The 17,656-nt window shown below is 44.0% G+C and overlaps 1 protein-coding gene across 1 annotated transcript in view; it reads left to right on the top strand.

Annotated features, from left to right (window-relative positions):
* Nucleotides 1-17,132, top strand: part of xpr1a (xenotropic and polytropic retrovirus receptor 1a) — a 74,989-nt gene extending 57,857 nt beyond the window's left edge. The window contains exons 9-15 of the mRNA XM_084921938.1: nucleotides 116-295; nucleotides 3,387-3,555; nucleotides 4,119-4,319; nucleotides 10,701-10,867; nucleotides 10,938-11,077; nucleotides 11,167-11,391; nucleotides 12,303-17,132. Coding sequence (XP_084778064.1) covers nucleotides 116-295; nucleotides 3,387-3,555; nucleotides 4,119-4,319; nucleotides 10,701-10,867; nucleotides 10,938-11,077; nucleotides 11,167-11,391; nucleotides 12,303-12,360 — 1,140 coding nt within the window. The 3' untranslated portion in view covers nucleotides 12,361-17,132. The remainder of the gene's footprint in view (nucleotides 1-115; nucleotides 296-3,386; nucleotides 3,556-4,118; nucleotides 4,320-10,700; nucleotides 10,868-10,937; nucleotides 11,078-11,166; nucleotides 11,392-12,302) is intronic.
* The last annotated feature ends 524 nt before the right edge of the window (nucleotides 17,133-17,656 follow it).

The following is a 17,656-nucleotide window of genomic DNA, read 5'->3' as shown; positions in this document are numbered from 1 at the left end:
ACCCAGAACTGAAAGCAGAACCTCTTTTCACTTGTTATTCTGATTTTTGGGTTAATGGTGATCATGTGTCAAAGGAGCTTTCTTTTAATGCCATTTTTTCCTTCCTGTGCTGCAGATTGCTGGTTTCCTGGGCGTGTTGTGGTGTCTCAGCATCCTCTCCTGTCTCTACTCGCAGTACACTTACATCCCCATGCAGGCCAACCCTCTCATCCTTTATGGCTTCATGGTGCTCTTCCTCATCAACCCCTTCAAGACCTGCTACTACAAATCACGTTTCTGGCTCCTCAAATTGCTGGTCGGTTAACTCGTTTACTGGAAATGCTCCTTTAATGTATAGTAAATAGTCCATGCCCATGCTAGAGTATTGCACACTGATATGCTTAATCACAATGAGAAAAGTAAACAAAATAGGGGTGATAGATGACGTGCCTGAAAGGGTCATTTTAGCCCGTTGCTAGGTGGTTTGTGGGCAGGTATAACTCAAATTTTGTGGAAATAAATGAGATGCTATTGTTAGGAAACTAAAATGATAGACTGCTTTCATAAGGTGTTGTAGGTTTGGACAGGCAAAAAACAGCTCCAGGTTGCTAAGTGGTTGCCAGGGTCTGTGATGACATCACTATATACAGCTCAAAAAAAGCTAAAGTAAAAATCAGAGTTTAGCATCAAGTCAATTAAACCTGTGGGCATTGATCTAGCCACTTAAGTAGCAGAGGTTGTTAATAAGAGGGGCACCGATGAGACAGCCCCCTGCACAGGAACGATTGTACAGGTGGACGCCTGGGGTGAATGTCACTGCTGCCAGCATTAGGCACATGGACTGCTGTTAGGTATCGGGATGAAATCCTTGGACCCATCGTCAGACCCTGCGCTGGTGCAGTGGCTCCTGGGTTCCTCCTGGGGCACAACATCCAGGCAGTTCCTGGAGAACGAAGGAACTGATACCATTGACTGGCCCCACGCTCTCTCGACTTAAATCCAATAGATCACCTCAGGGACATTGTGTTTCCATCCATCCAATGCTCCCAGCTCAAACTGTCCAGGATCTCAGTGATCAGGACACCATCATGTCCTGACATTGGCAGACATGCATAAAAGCACACGGGGGCTGAAATCTGACCAAACTCGACAAACCTGCCTCGTCAGTTTTCACTTTGATTTTTTGGGTTGTCTTGAATTCAGCCCACAGTAGATTTTCGTTCCCATCAAATAATGTGGCTTCCTTTCATTCCTAACACATTGCCACATGTTTTTCCAATTTCTCTGAGCAGTGTTTTCTCAGTGTTTGGTTGCTTAACTCCTGACTGCGTAGGAGGAGTTTGCAGACAAAGAAACAAATGCACAGGCAGACAGAGATTTGGTGTATTATAGTAAGATACCACCTACCATACTTGCTAAAGGGAGTTGTGTCTTGAGTCACTGGGTATTTTGCTGAAAAGTCTGTAATTCAAACTGGATGCATGATCCCAACAGTCAGGGTTCCTGCAAGTCCAGTAACAGATATTTACAGCTGTGACACAGCAGCTGATACGGACTGCTTTAACAACATGAACCCAGTGCACACACGATGAGATGGTGTAAGATCCCTGCTCTGTGTGTGCTGAGGAATGAACGCTGTCACTTTGCAGTGTCGGAGAGAAAGACACAACCGTGGCAAACAGAAGGTTTATTACACAGATGTTTTAAGTCCTGAAGAGAAAAAATATTCTCTGGTTAAATCATACTTTCAATAAACCCCATAAACACCAGTGAGAACATGTAGAGAACATACAGTAGCAAGCACGAGGTGTAATTAATTTTGTTCCTGTGTTATTTTGGCATTATTATCCTAACGCAACAAAGATTTAAAATAAAAACAAAGGAAAATCGATTAGAAATTCATTTCTGAGCTGTGTCTGCTTTTCTAGCATTTTCTATTTTATTAACCTGCGATCTAAATGTGTCTGCGCACATGTGTGCATGTGTCTCTATCTCACACAATGAAGCAGGTACAATTCAGATATCCATCTCAAATCTCATGTTTACAAAGCCCCCCTGTGTTACTCTGTCCTTTGTCTAAGCTGTGATAGGGGCCTTCAGGAGAGTGTGTGTGTGTGTGTGTGTGTGTGTGTGTGTGTGGTGAGAAAGAGGGCAGGGGGTGAGGGATAATAGAATGCAGCTTGTCTCTGGGGAGGTGGAGGCTGTGACTGTGCAATCATTACAGGCATAGATCTATCAGTATGTCGATGCCCGGAGCTCCTCCTTTCCCTCCTCCTCTTCTTCCACTTCTCCTTCAGCCCCTCATCCTCCCTCCTTCTCCCCACCTGTCCCCCAGCATCAGCAGAAGACCCCCTGCTCGTATTCGTGTCCCTTCTTTCGCAGCTCCCCGCAGTCCTCAGCCCTCCTCCTCCTCTGATTTGGCTTCACAGTCAGTCTCACTCTTGATTGGTCCTGCACACTCATAATGGCAGCATAGAATTAGAATAGATATGAAGTGTTGGATTATTGTTTCATTGGAGTAAACAGTGTGTTTTCTTACTAGTAATGAGATCACATGTATCCATGTCAGGTGTGTGTGTTGCCTCTGATGACAAACAGTATAAGATTTCATTACAGGACAAATTGCAGAGCTAGCAGCTGAATTACAAGTGTTTGCTCAAGAAATGAAGACGTTACCATGAGTGCAGCAGGCTTAGCCTTTAGACAACAACACATGGAGTGGATATGAGTGAGATGGCCACTCGATCAATACTGACTTTGACTGACGGGTTAAAGGAAATCAGCTAATATGTGCAAAAACAAAAAAATATCAATACTGTGTGACATTTGTAGGGAATAAAGAGTATGTGGGGTTTGGGAGGGTGTGTGCAGTCGCTCCTGAATGTCAGATGTAGCCGCGGGTGGGGTTAAATGGAAAAAGTCGAGCAGGGTTGTATCATTTTACAAAGCGTGGTCAATAACTGAACCCCTGCCAAAGTCATATCCCAAATAACACGCCCGTAGAAGCAGGCTGCAGAGCACAGCCAGCTCCTTTCATGTGTTTGTGTTCACTAATAATTAGAGGCACGCAAATACACAAATTCATGTGCACAGGCACAAAAGCATGACTCATTAGAGCGTCCTGTGGCGTGCTGATAAGGTAGACCGGAGGCTTTATCCCATTGCGTTAGGTGTCTCCCTCGGCTTTGCACTTCCCTCGTAAAGTACTGCAGGATTTGCACACAAATAATTTGTTGGCTAATTCAGTCTCAGTGACGAACCGCAGACTCGGGGTAATTTCAGCATGACGTCCCAGGTAAGGTTTGTTGCAGGGAGGTCAGCTGGGGCGTTTTCTGAAATGCAAGAAGCATTTTTCAGGTTTTTGTTCCACATTTTCTGTTTTCACCATCTGTCTTTTCATTCTTCAGTTTCGTGTTTTCACCGCGCCGTTTCACCGGGTGGAGTTTGCAGACTTCTGGCTGGCTGATCAGCTCAACTCTCTGGTGTTTACTCTCATGGACCTGGAGTATCTCTTCTGCTTCTACATCTTCGAGCTGCAGTGGAGCAACAGCAAGGGCCTGTTACCCGACTTTGGAGGTGAGGCGTTTTGCTCTGCTTTTGTTTACTGGAAAAGCATGCACAGTAGAAACATAAAAACATACACTGTCTGTATGTTTAAGCCCTTTGGTTGCACAGGGACAAGCCTAGTGTAGCTAATGGATGGACAGATCAGGGTTATCATGCTATTTGTTCTGCATCTAATGCGACTGTTGAGATTTCCTGTGAGAAAATATGACATTTTAATCGCCGTCTACTCGAGTGATATCTTGGCCTCCATGTGCCAGTTAACATGGAGCTAATGGAAAGTAAGTGTTTGGTCACACAGAGGGCATCGTGTGACTCTCATAATGATGAGTGCTTAGTGCAAAGGGTAACATGGAGAGGAAATTGTTGTAGAGTGAAAGAAGAGGCGATCTTCGCATCGGCCGTGACACCACCAAGTTCACGCCCTTGGAGAGTTTTGTGACTGCATTTTGCACGACTGTGACATCATCACGCTGGCAGAATGTGTCCACAGAGCAAATTCTGCACCAGGACTTCATTTTTCCCTGATCACACACACACTGGAGTGAACAGTACTCTGTTTTATATTGTCGTAGGTTCCCGAGACTTCGTGTGCCACAGCTACTCCTACGGTCTCCGTGCCATCATCCAGTGTCTGCCTGCCTGGCTGCGTTTCATCCAGTGCTTGAGGCGTTACCGTGACACAAAGAGGGCCTTCCCGCACCTGGTGAACGCTGGGAAATATTCTACCACCTTCTTTGTTGTCACCTTTGCCGCCCTCTACGCCACACACGAAGGTAGGAGACGGGACTGATAAGCATGTGTACGCTGAGGTATCAGCTGGGCAGCCGTTATATAACAGCTTATGTCATTTGCAGTGCTTTGAATCAAAGAGGAACCCGACGCAGACACGGTCAGTCTCGAGCTGAAGAGTCGACAGTTTCCGTGTGTTTCGTGTATTACAGGAACATGTCAGCTCCACACAAAAGGCATTTTAGCCTTTTGTGTGGAGCTGTGTGTACTCAAAGAGCTGAGGTGACCTTGAGCGCAAATGCTAGAAGCTGGCCTTGGTTTCCATGCCTGGAGCTTTATAAAGAGAATGGGAGAGGTCTGTCAAACACAGCTGTATATAAGCAAGGCTCTGCTCTCGGTTCAGGAGGTCAGACAGAGGAGAGGCAGCAGATTGGTGAAAGTCGTGGATTTAAAAAGAAAAAGCAGAGATTTGAAATTACGAGCAGAGAGTGGTTAGCATTAATAGTCGAGTCACTCTCTCCGTAACAGCTTCATAATTACCCTGAAATTATTACAATTATTCTGATTCAGAAGCCAAATCACAAAGGAATTCATGTTCGGAGACGCTCGGGCAGTAAAAGCATCTCTTTAGCATGCAGCTTTGCATTTCCCGTCTCCATCGCAGATATTTGTTCACACGTCTCCTTTCAAAGCTGCTTTTCTATTTAAACCCTTGCTGGCATTTTGCTCGCCGATATATTTATTTTCCAGCAAAATGCCAGCAAGGAAACTTCATCTGCAACCTTTTAAATCATTAAATGCTATTTCTCGGTTCGGCTTTTTTCTCTTTCGATTTAAATTTAAATCAGTGCATTTGCTTCCTGAGCTGACCGTCAGTGATACTGAATGAACCAGAAGGAGAGACAGACAGACCTCTTTTTCTTTTTTTCCTTCCATCTCAGTAGGAAAGACGTCCATTAAACCATATCCTCCTTCCTCCTCTGGTCTGAAGCCTGTGTACCCTTAGACTAATGGCCTCCCTTCATGTGTTATTCTGTATGAAGCTGTCTTTCATCCAGCATGATAATGGAGGCCAAGGCCGATCGCTGGTTAAGTGAAGGAGGAGGGTGGGAAGACGGCTCCACAGACACACACAGACGTTGAATAAATGGTTGAGGAAACTGCCTGTTGAGCAGATCTTTTGAGTATTTCCTACATAAATAGGTTTTGATGGCTGAATGCGGCTGCCAATATCAGAATAACCTGAATCCAAATCTGGTAAAGAAGCAATAAGAGCCTCAGACACACTAAAAATACAGAGTCGATGTACGAAGGAGCCTTTAGCGCTGATATTCGCTGGAGCCTTACTGCGGACAGGACGGTGCCAAGTCTGCCTGCATTGCCCAGCAGACCTGACAGAAAAGACAGCAGGTTGGTATCATGTTCACACCACTCGGTCCAGCTGTAAAAGCTGTCTGGAGTGTCAGTCGGTATCTGGCAAAGGTCCCAGCGCCTGCGAGTGGATGTGTCACCTTCATCGCTAACGCTTCCATTGTGACCTCACTGCCACATCACCTCGCCGATTCCTGGAACTGCCCACACAGACCTCCGGGAAGCAAAATGAAGGAAATAAATCACAGGATTCTCTATAGAGGACTGAGTGGTGTTCATTGGCTCATGCTTCCATTTACTGATCAAAATCTGTAAAATTAAGAGGCACAGTCTCCTCTGTGGTCTGTATGGGCCAAAGTGGAAATTAAATAGGTAATCTGTGTGTGTTGAATCATATTTTTTAATGTGATTCAGCAAAACTGAGCAGATTTCTCCCCTCAGAGGAAACGCTCAGCTCACTGCTGCGAGCAGCTGATTGGACATTGTCATGAAACTGTAATCTCAGCAGAGGCTCTGAGGCCTGTAACCTGAGAGATGCTGGAGGATTTCCTGGTGTGGGCAGAGTTCCCAAACTGTGTAGCTGCACTGAGGCCTGACAGTAAAGCAGCTGCTTTTCTAGGGATCAATACGGAATCTGCTTTATGTACAGCAGCTTGAGACTTATCACTGTTTGAGATGCAGAGGAGTTGCAGGCCTAATGCTAATTTAAATTCTTGGGATTTATCCAAAGGGAAGGCAAAGGCAGAAGAAAACGATGTTTGACGGGCAGAAAGAGAAACGCAGCCCCGTGCTAGCAGGGAGACGGGAAAATGTGATGTTAAAGGTAAACCACAAAGTGCAGTGTAGAGTCATTGCAGGCATGGTTTTAAAGAGATCCCTCCATCTGTAACACCAAATCCTGTAAAACATCTAAAATAACCTTGAGGAACACGACTCCTGCTGGTCTGCATGAGGTTAACTGTGGTGGTGACGGGTGGAAACGGACTGAGACGGCTGTAGAGAAGAATCCCTAAATTTAGAAGCGATAGCCGCTGAGAGGAAAGTAAAATGGGAAATTTAATGCGAAGAGGTTGGAGAGAAAGCAAGGGTGCAGCAGGGGCAAGTGAGGACATGAAAGGGAGGAGATACTAATATTTAAAAGATATCAAAACGGAAGTAATGGAGGAGAGGAGAGGAGAGTAATTACCAGCCCCGGGCTGAACGCATGCCTGCTGGACTCTGCTGGAATAGAGATGAGGCCTGAACTGACAGCTTTTACAACTTAATTTCATGTACTGACCCCTCGTTCATTATCAGGACAGGAATTACAGCACACACACCGACACAGCTCTAGTCAAACACGTACTCACGTTTACCGAAAACAGATAAAAGCTCTGCTTTGAGTCTCTCTCTCTCTCGCCATCTGTTTGAACTCTGATTCACCCCTGCAAAACCAAAAAGCAGACTCTTGTTATTATCAGTAAAGCACATCTCGATTCAGATACAAGGTGGAAATCTGATAAAGTGCATCTCCTGTGCACATGTTGAGATGGAGCTAACAGGTAAAATAATTCAAATAAAGCTGTAAGTATATTAGGTTGGGAGAAGTCTGAGCTGGAGTTGAATAAACACTCAGATCCTTGATTTATCTGAAAGCACTGAGACAACAGGGTAAAAATAGCGTTTTAAACCCTGCTTTGAACACAAAGGTATTATCAGAAAATGTCTATAAAATATTCAAACTAAAAGCACCTAAAACTGACGCTGGGACTGTATTTGTTATCATGTAATACTATAATACTACAGAAGTATTAGGTTGTTTGTACTTATGCATTAATACTTTGCATTGTGCTGATTCATAAAGCGAGGCTGTAAGTCTCTCCAGCAGGGCACAAGATAAATCAGATCATTAATGAGGTATTAAAGAAAAGAAATATCATTGTTGGACTTTTCTCTAATTTTAAATATCATGTTATCTCTTTGCACCAGTACTTTTGGGTCTCTATTTGTCTTTTTAAGCTTCTTCTTGGTGATGCTGGACAAGTGAGGGCTACAATAAATGACAGTGGCTCTTAATAGTAAAACCAAAGGGGAAATCAGCCCTACTGAAAACACATGTAAGGTGATGACCAGCTAATGTAGTCAAGTGTTTCAGGTGGAACAATATCCAACCATTTAAACGCTGATGACACGCTGTTTGCAAAGTTATTTGCTTTCACCTTTATTATGAAATAAATGTATTACCTGTATAATTATGATGCTGTGGACTTTTAGATCAGCTGTGCAGTCCCGTCAGACTCCAGACGTTACTCTGGGTGTTGGAAGAACAGCAGGTAGCACGAAAGTAAGGACACCAGAGGGAGGCGAGGACACGACAGAGAAATATGATTCTAAGATTTAAATGTTGAAACGCTTTTATCAAAGAAAAAGAAATAGTTGAACGAGCTGTGTGACACACGAGGACAGTGGGATAGGATTGAGGAGGAGAGCTCTGGAGAAAGTTCAAAAGTTCTAATCGCCCCAATACAGTCGAAGGGACGGTGGATGCATCAGGCAGGAGGAAAAGAGGAGGGTTGGTGTGCATCCTCGCAACGGACGGGGTGGGAAGCTCCAAAAGGGAATAACTGAAAGATGAAGAATTAGATGGTGTTTAGATGGGGGGAGCTGTCTACTTCCACGTTAACTTTCTGCCTACCTTCATGTTTCACGCCCTCACAGTTCGCTCAGTGTGGAATTCTTGGCCTGCATCAAAAATTCCCTCATACGTGTCTGTGTTTGTAACTGCTAACTAAGCCGAAAACATGGGACACAAGGTGAAAATGAACTAAAACGCTCAGATGAAAGTAAGAGAATCCAAAAGAAACCGCGCTGTGAGGACGAGTGCTGGATTCAGTGAAAAGGAAAAGCTGAAAAATAATTCAACAGCAGCCATTCTTGTTGTTTTCAAGTCCTGTTGACCTGTTGCAAAAGATGTGCTCTCTCTTTATTAGCACGACTGGCCATGACAACAACAGTGTGTGTGTTTGAAAAGAAAATAGAGATTGAGTGTGTGTGACAGGAGCCACTAAGCACCGTTAGTCCATCCTGACCAATTCAATCAATGCCCAGCCCACCATGGTTGACCTCCTAATGGCCCAACAGTGACCCATCCTTGTGGAAAGACAGCATCAGTGGAGGATTAAATACCTCAGTACGTTAAAGCTAAAGGAAATCACATCGGTGGATATTCTCCAGTGAAAAGAGTCTATTGTCTGGGACTAAGTTTAATCTACAGCTGGGAGACCTCGGTGTGGCCGTAGGGACCGGTTCCATCCCGTCGCTCAGCTGATGCAGCAAACAGCACAATGGAGGCAGCAGCTAACAGAACAGCAGTAATTCTTTGTTGCCCCGCCTCTGATCCCTGGCGTCTCGTAGGCTGGAGGCACGTAGAACAGTGACTATGACAAATGAGAGCGAGCCCGATCTCTGCCTGGTGGCTGCCGTCTGTGTCTGTGCGAGTCGATGTGAAAGGCCATCGGGTGCTGATTTATACATCGGCGCCCACTGAGGAACAAGAAAATCACATCCGTACGGCTCCCACAGAGACACGCGGGCGCTGCTGAGCACAGCTATAAAAACACTGTGACATTACGCAGTACATCAAACAGCTGTAAACTAACTGCAGATTGTTGTACAGCCCACAGCTGAGGGCACTTTAACTAATAATAATTATCACGATTAATCCTTCATTCATGTCTCAGAAGGCAGAGGGGGGGGGGGGGGTTAGGACTTACTTTTGTTTTTTAGAGAAATAAAATCTACTGTCATAACATCAGGTCCTGTTTTATTTAGCATTATCACCTTACTGCAAGAAGGTCTTGGCTTCCTTTAGTAAAAAGTCAGTGGTTCAACCCTCCAACCTACATGGGGAAGTATCCTTGGGCAGGATACTGCATCCCATAAGTGCTCTTTGCTGTATCCATCCGAGTGTGAGTGTGTGAAGGTTAAAAGTGCCACGTGTCTGCATGAGTTCTCTCCAGGCACAGCCCAAAGACCTCTATGGGTCTGTCTCTGACCAGTAGGTGCCCGTCTCTGCAGGAACCTGGGCAAATGTTGGTCCTTTATTTATCCAGGTAAAAAATCTCATTGAGATTAAATATTTCATTTCCAATAGAGACCTGGCCTCATGGCAGCGAAAGTCAAAACTACATGTACCACATAAGTACATTTAAAGTTTTCCTGACAATGTCACGGCTCCCCTTGACCTCTGACACAACTGACCCATAAAAGGTGCAAACAGACATGCTATGTACATTTTCAAGAGTCCCTAAAACCACTATTTAAACCACATTTACATTTTGCAGGTGGCGCTATAGAGCCATTTTCCCACACCCAGGGAAAAAACCAATAAAACATGACAGCCTTCATGGCGTTCGAGGCATGGGCCAAATTTCATGACTTTTGAAGCTTTCCCAGCTCCTCATCTGCAGCTTACCCGTTCATGGCGAATCGCCATGCCAACAGGGCGTGGTCTTAAATAAAAACTCACAATTTTCACAGTAAGGCATCACCAGGGCCTGAAGTTAATGCAGACGACCTTTGGGGTGCATGTAATGAACCTGTGAAGAGGACAAAACTTGATCTTTCCTGTTCCCACTAGGTGGCGCTCTAACTGGCGCTGATTATTTGCATATGAAACTGTTCAGATTAAAGACAATGAAAAACAAACTGTTTGTTTTAGATGTCCATTTAGTTTTGGTGATTCCCCCAAACAGTCTGGTTACTTTACCAAGCCTTAACACCTTTTCACACTCTGTTTTTATGCTGTGGGCTGCAAGTGTGTAGATTTTAGTGCAGGCATAATGAAAAGTGAACATTGAAGTGTTATAGCTCTCTAAGGGTATCTGTTCAATCAATCAATGCTGGTCTACTCGTGGCAGGAGGGCTCCCTCTAGTGGTAAAAGTGATAATAGAAAAGTTGCGACCCTGCTCTGAGTGTGCTGATGCAGTTTCATTTCTCTTTACTGCAGCTAAAACCAGAGGAGTTCTTGAATGCAAGCCTCTGACACAAGTTGTGTTCGTGTGCTTTCTTTCAGAGCAAAGTCACGCAGACGCCAACACCTTCTTCTACCTTCTGATTGTGTCTTCAATCATCAGCTCCCTGTACACACTGATCTGGGATCTGCGTATGGACTGGGGTCTGTTTGATCGTGGAGCTGGTGAAAACATCTTCCTCAGAGAAGAAATCGTTTATCCACATAAGGTAGCGTCTGGTTTAATCCCCATGCCCGTCACACCCAAACAGACACTAACCCCGTCTGCTCTGTGTCCAGGCCTACTACTACTGTGCTATTGTGGAAGATGTGATCCTGCGTTTTGCTTGGACGATCCAGATTTCTCTGATCACAATGACCAAGATCAACTCTGTGGGCGACATCTTGGCCACCATGCTGGCTCCTCTTGAGGTCTTCAGGTGGGTCTGAACAAAGTTTGTTCCTTACGACGAGCTTCGCAGAGCACCCACGGTGACTCGTGTCGTCCTCCTCACCTTCCTCACTGCAGGCGCTTTGTGTGGAACTTCTTCCGTCTGGAGAACGAGCACCTGAACAACTGCGGTGAGTTTCGTGCGGTCCGGGATATCTCTGTGGCGCCGCTCAACGCTGACGACCAGACGCTGCTGGAACAGATGATGGACCAGGAGGACGGAGTCCGGAACCGCTCGGGCAAGAAGACATGGAAGAGGTCCCACAGCCTGTCGCTCCGACGCCCCCTGCTGTCCACCTCACAGTAAGAAACCACATGTGTGCCTGACATCGTGCACTTTTATTTCACTTTGAAGACGAGTGCAGAGCTGGTGTTACTGTAGATGAAAGAAGTTATACTTCTATTAAACATCAGACATGTAAGGATTACACATTCCTCGTCGTTGCTCCTGGAGATGATAAAACTGTCACACTGAACATTTTTTGATTAATTAAATGTGTTCAAAGATACGACACCCATTTGAAATTAAAAAAAACAGTTGTTCCTTCAGTAGAGGAAGTATCCAGATGTTGCATTACCAGGCTGTACAGCTGAGGTCCCTTATGTTGAGCAATCAAGGAAACCCAGGATCTGAACTTAACTTTTCCCACATCCTGGTGTTTGAGCTATGAAGAGATACCAAAAATCCAATCGTATGTGCAGAAATGATACATTTTAATGCTAAAATATAATTATTGCTGTTTTACAAAAAACTTTTTTTTTATGAATATGTAAAATTACAAGTAAGAAGTAAAGAAGTAAAATTGGCAATAAATGTATGATTTAAAAAATATTACTGTGACATGTGTTTTCTTGTTTTTATGACAGGTGGTCTGATAAATTTGTTAAATGCTGTATATGCCTTTGTCTGAATTAAAGTCACAAAGTGTTACACAGTTACCGCAGAGCTCCAAACCTCCATTAACATCAGCACAGTAACTGTGCACCGGGAGCTTCATGGCATGGGTTTGCATGGCTCCTGCAGGTGGCCTGGTGCTGCTGCCCATATAGTGTATGGACTTGTGTGAAGACAATACTGACAACTGAGTGCATGAAAAAGCAGTCCATGCAGTTGTTTTAAATAGTTAGTAATGTATGAGTAACGCAACGTGAAATGAAGTCTCGGTTTTGTCAGATTACGTCTGATTTTCTTTTTTTAATCGTCTTTATTTCAGATCGAAGAAGGACACCAAGGTGCTAATTGAAGATACTGACGATGAGGCCTTCAGCTGAGTCCACAACATCGGCACACGCACGCACACAAACACACACTTTACGACACTGTACTTATAAAGACCTCGTTCGCGAACGCCTGACCTCAAAGCTCCTCCCTCGTAGTGTTAACGCGCAGGCCTACCCTTCAGTCTAGAAACCTTTAAAGCAGTGAGGACCATCAGTCACTGTCCTCACCTCTGGGAAACTTACCTCATCTTTACATCCTTGTAAGTACAGTTGGTCTTTATAAGTATGGAAACAACACACACACACCTATAATGTAGAAACACACACAGAGATAGACCCGCTGAAGCACAAGTATAGTATAATATCGCTGCAGGTGAGGAGAGAGCTAATGCCACCCAGACAAACAGCCACACAGTCAGACAGATGGACAGACATCAAGGGAAACCTTCTGCACATAACCGGCGAGATAAGACCGCACTGCCCGGGGATTATCCTCTTCTGTTTTTTAAACGGACTTTTTTTAATATCTGTTGTTTACTTCTCTGTTTCTTCTCTTCTTCTTCTCTGTTATAATTTCCTGAATTTGTTTAGAAGACGCTGCATAAAATAGGCTACCGACGACTGTTTGCACACCTACACTAGGATCAACAGGGAGAAGACAAAGCCAATCAAAAGACTAACAAACACAAACCGGAGGAAGGACTCTACACGCATATCAGAACAAATCAACTGGTTTCAGCTTGTTGATTCTTTTTATACACCATCTCTCTCTCTCCTTGTTTTTTTTTTTCATTTTTAATATTTTTTAGTTGTAATAACATCAGTGTGCAATCACAACCCTGGAGGCACTTGCAGGAAAAGTGCATTTATTACACAAAATCTTGTACTTGTACACAAAAAGGGAAATTTTGATTCAAACATTTCTAAGTCTGTGAAGTTCCTTTGTAATATTTGATGTGCATTATTACTCTGTTGTAGTTGTTAAGTCCTTTTACATTGTTGTTTATACTAGTCAGACTAGTTGGAGCATCTGATTGTTGATGTGTTTTATAATGTTTGGAATGTTTTTCATGGTTGAACTTGTGCCACATTTTTAACGAGCTCAGAGTTAGGACCCTCGGTTATCCCCGACCTCTAATTAGTGCGTGAACGTGCCCTGTTAACTGCAGCAAATCTACATGCGTTGCTTTTCTTTACATTAATTACCAAAGTTTTATTTTTATGAATGTGACTGTGGCTGGGGTAGCTTCCTTTAACAAGCCTGCCAGCTGATATGAAAACCAAACGTTTAATAGCAGATTGACGTTAGCTGGCAGGCTGGAGATCACAGTAACATAAGCAGAGGTACAGCTGATCAGCTCGGTCCTGTTCCAGAAAGCAGGTTCAACAAATTCTAGGTTTTCGGCTCCAGAACAAGCTGATCGGAGTTGCTTCAAATCAACTCTGAGTGTGAGGAAACTAAGCCGTGATCAGTGCAGCGCTCATCAGCCAATAATGGGTTTGACTGTGGGCTACGACATTTAGCATAAAAGTAAATGAAAAACAAATAGGGGGTCAAAGTCAGCATTGTCCACTCAGTCATTCTTTACTTAAACTGAATCCAACCAAAATATATCTGAGTTTGGCACAATTACAGTGGAAAATAAATGATTTGTAGACATCTATTGAATTCAATTCAATTTTATTGAACAGTCTATTTAACAGTTTCATTTCAAAAGGTGAATCCATTTCAGAATGAAATGAAACCAGGACACATCCAGAGTATCTGGATGTGTCCTGGTTCTCAAACTTATTTTAAAATGCTTTCAGAACCTGAAAGTTGCTGAAGATGCTGAAATCTTCCTGTCATCTCCAACGTGAAAGCTAATGAAAGTGATTACTACAGTAGTGCACACTGTCAGGCATCAGTGCAGGGCATCTCATGGACAACCTGACAGATTCCTGACTGCCCACAGAGCTAGAAGGATGTATCCTATAGAGCAGAGCCGGCAATAAATCCGTGGTATCCCGTGGTCGCTGACTCTGCTGTTACACTGATGACAGATTTAGTATGAAAGCAGCCACGTTAACCATCATAAACAACAAGCTAACATATAAATGGGATTGGACTGTTTGTAAGGACCAGCTTCTGTTCCCCTTGGTGCTTTAAGACTGACTGCACGAATGAGAAAACCTTAAAAGTTGTTTAAAGAAAATCTGTCAGTGAGCAGTTTAATTATAGAGTCTGTTGCCCCGGTAACTGACCCGATGTTTAGATTAATCCCGTCTCTAAAACATCAAATCCAGAGTTTTCACTCCAGTTTTCACTAAACCTGCTCTTTGGAACGTGGCCCACGTAAACCGTGGAGCACGTTTAGATTTCACTGAGCTCAGTGAGTCCCGTCAGTTTAAAACCGATGTGCCGGATCATGTTTTTGCATCTTGTCTTAATATGAACTCATTTGGTTCTCCTTCTATTGCATTGGGTCTCCGGACCATGTTAGTCTTGAGTAATGGTTGAAAATTAGGCGACTGGGATTCTTTATGTTGATGAAGATGTTTCGCTTCCCATCCAAAATAACAGAATTCCCGTGATTACTGACGGCGCTGTTGCCAGATTTGGTGGTTTTCCATCCAGCTGCAGGTAAACGGTCGTTTCGTTCGGGCAATAAAATCCATGATTAATAACAAAAACAAAACAAAACTGGGCTACATGTAAGACCATCCGGGGACTTGGCAGTGGTCAAACACTTAATAAGCTCGTTCTCAGCTCTTTAACAATGAAGCTTTCGGCTGTGGCTTTATTTCCCGAGGGACGCCGCAGCGGATGGATCTGCATGCTTGATTTGGTGCAGATTTTACACCGGATGCTCTTTCTGCTGCAATCGCTCTTGCTTGGGATGATGCTAGAAGCCCTCTGTGATCCCGCTCTCTTCCCGAGCTTAAACCCGAGCCCTTCACATCTAAGGCTGTAACAACAGTAACCATGGTTACAGATCATGTCAGATCCACAGATCGTGGATAATGCGCATCATCCACGATCTGTGACAATTTTGAGCCACGAGAACAATCAGGTGTCTTTGCTTCTGTAACACACACTTGAGCTTAAGCGTTGCTCCACTTACATCAAAATGTAGTCAGCAACAGCTGAGATAAGTGCGCCGCGTGTCTGGCCAATGCTATTACCAGCTACGGGTTTAAGTTTCAAGCTTCTCCTGTGAAAGGCCCCCTGGCTGTCCGAGAAACGATGGCGACGCTTTAACGCTGGCGTCTACGTGTGCGTGTTTGACCCTCTCGCTCTGCTGTTCCTCTCCGTGGCTACGCTGTGTCACCACCCACTAGTCATGAGACAAAGCCCAGGGAGCTACAAGACCGACTTATTACAGAAATGTCTCCTGTTTCTCATTCTTTTCTTTTTCTCCTCCTCACAGTGGCTGAAAGGCTGAAAAGCCTCCGAGTGCAATGAGCTTAATGTGAACTTGAAAAAGCTGGAAAGTCAAACTGTGCCGTATCTGTTTAAAGTTTAGAAGGTGGATGGAGCGTCTGTCCGTTTAAACACACTGTATGACTTTATACACACATTAAACATGACACACACACACACACACGCGCACGCATTGCCTCTCTTGTGTCAGAGAGCACAAACACTACAGCAGATAGTTTTGTAAAAAGGCTCCGTTGTCTTGCCTGCATGCTGCTTTTTGTTTTACATTGTACATAGATGTTAATTTATTTGACATAATGTGTATATTAGTAATCATTGTAGCCACTGACAATGATTGATTTCATACGTTGCCATTTCTGCTCCAGAGCAAACAGTATTTTGGAGGCGACGAGGAGATTTTTGATCGTTCACAGTCCCGCACTTTTTCCCTCCATGTGTAAATCTGTTGAAACGTGTTTGTATAAAAATAGAAGAAGAAAAAAAACGAATCCACAAAGATGGAGAACGTGATCAGTCGTACCTTGTTGGTGATTCCTTCGTATTTAGATATAAACGGGGCTCGAGGAGAAGGACGAGGTGGGGGGACTCCAGCGTCCTCAAGCTGCGGCGCTGTTCGTACATTTGTGAATGTGCATGAAAATATTGTGGACATCATATCTATCGTTGTTAGTCGCCCTGCAGAGTACTGTGGGAGGGCACAGGACGAGGTCCCAGTCCGGGGAGGACCCACACCACAACAACATGATACCGCTAAACTGATCCACCGTGTACTTCTTGAATATCTGATCAAACTAATGAAGGATCTTTATCTGCTCACTGGAAGCATTTCAAGGTGCTTCGACGTGAGAAAAACAGATGTTTTAGTGATTAGTGTCTGTCTGAAATGTTCAGTGTGTGTAACCCGCTGACAAAAACAAAAAACAGGGTGATTTTGTACAGATGTTACACGATGATAAGCCCTGACATCCCTCTTTTTTTCCCCTCACGAGTGAAGGTTTTGTTTTCACTGCCTGCTGAAACCTTCACGATGTTAAAGTGCTCGATATCTGTGCATCCCCCCCTCCCTCGATGTTGTTTGTACCCTTTTCTCTAAACTAGCTGAACGTGATAGTAACTGTAGTTTGGTAGATGGATGTTCTACTTTGATAAGATACTTTAAAATTTAAAAAGATGACAGAATAACTACATTGTGGCTAAATGTGACTTAAAGAGACATGAAGGGAAAATGTCTTACGTGCTGAACCATCCTCCCCGAGTCCCTTTTACAAAGTAGTTTGTACATGTCGAGTGTATAACGCTGTTCTATGATGGTTTTTCTGATGGTATTTGTATTTCTGTATACACTTTGGTGATCCTGTCATATCTGGGTTTTATAAACCACGATTATTTTTAAAGCTCACTTGGCCTCTCGACTCTTCTTTTAACCGCCGCTGCATATTCTGTTCTGCAAACCTTTATCTGTGATCTGCGTCTCCACCCTGCAGCGGGGCCCCGATGCAGCTCTGTGAATATAGAAATAAACCTCAGCACACATGCATTATGGTTCGTTTCTGCACTTTAACAGTGTTCTTTGGCTTCTTTTGCATTTTAGGATTCGTGCTCGTTTCATGTCTGCACTGTATTGTGCGGTTTTGAAGTTGATTCTTCACCCGCTCTTGCGCTTAAGTAGGTCTGTCCAACCGCGCTGGCAGCCTTTGGGGATTTGAGGTCTTTCTCTCTTTTCTTTCTTTCTTTTAATTCCCAGCGGGCAGACAGACGCCGTCACATTCAGCGTGCCAACCAGGAGAAATGAATCATTGAGAAGCATGAAAATCACGCTTGTTGGCAGAGAGAAAGCCCCCACAAAAATCAAAGGAGAACACGGTGAACTTTGTTGAATCATCATGTAAAAAGCTCTCATAATCCAGCTGAAGCATCACAGCA

Source organism: Perissodus microlepis, chromosome 23 (genome assembly GCF_051167445.1).
Source record: "Perissodus microlepis isolate ML-2025 ecotype Zambia chromosome 23, ASM5116744v1, whole genome shotgun sequence".
NCBI lineage: Eukaryota > Metazoa > Chordata > Actinopteri > Cichliformes > Cichlidae > Perissodus > Perissodus microlepis.
This window is presented reverse-complemented; position numbering and strand designations above follow the sequence as displayed.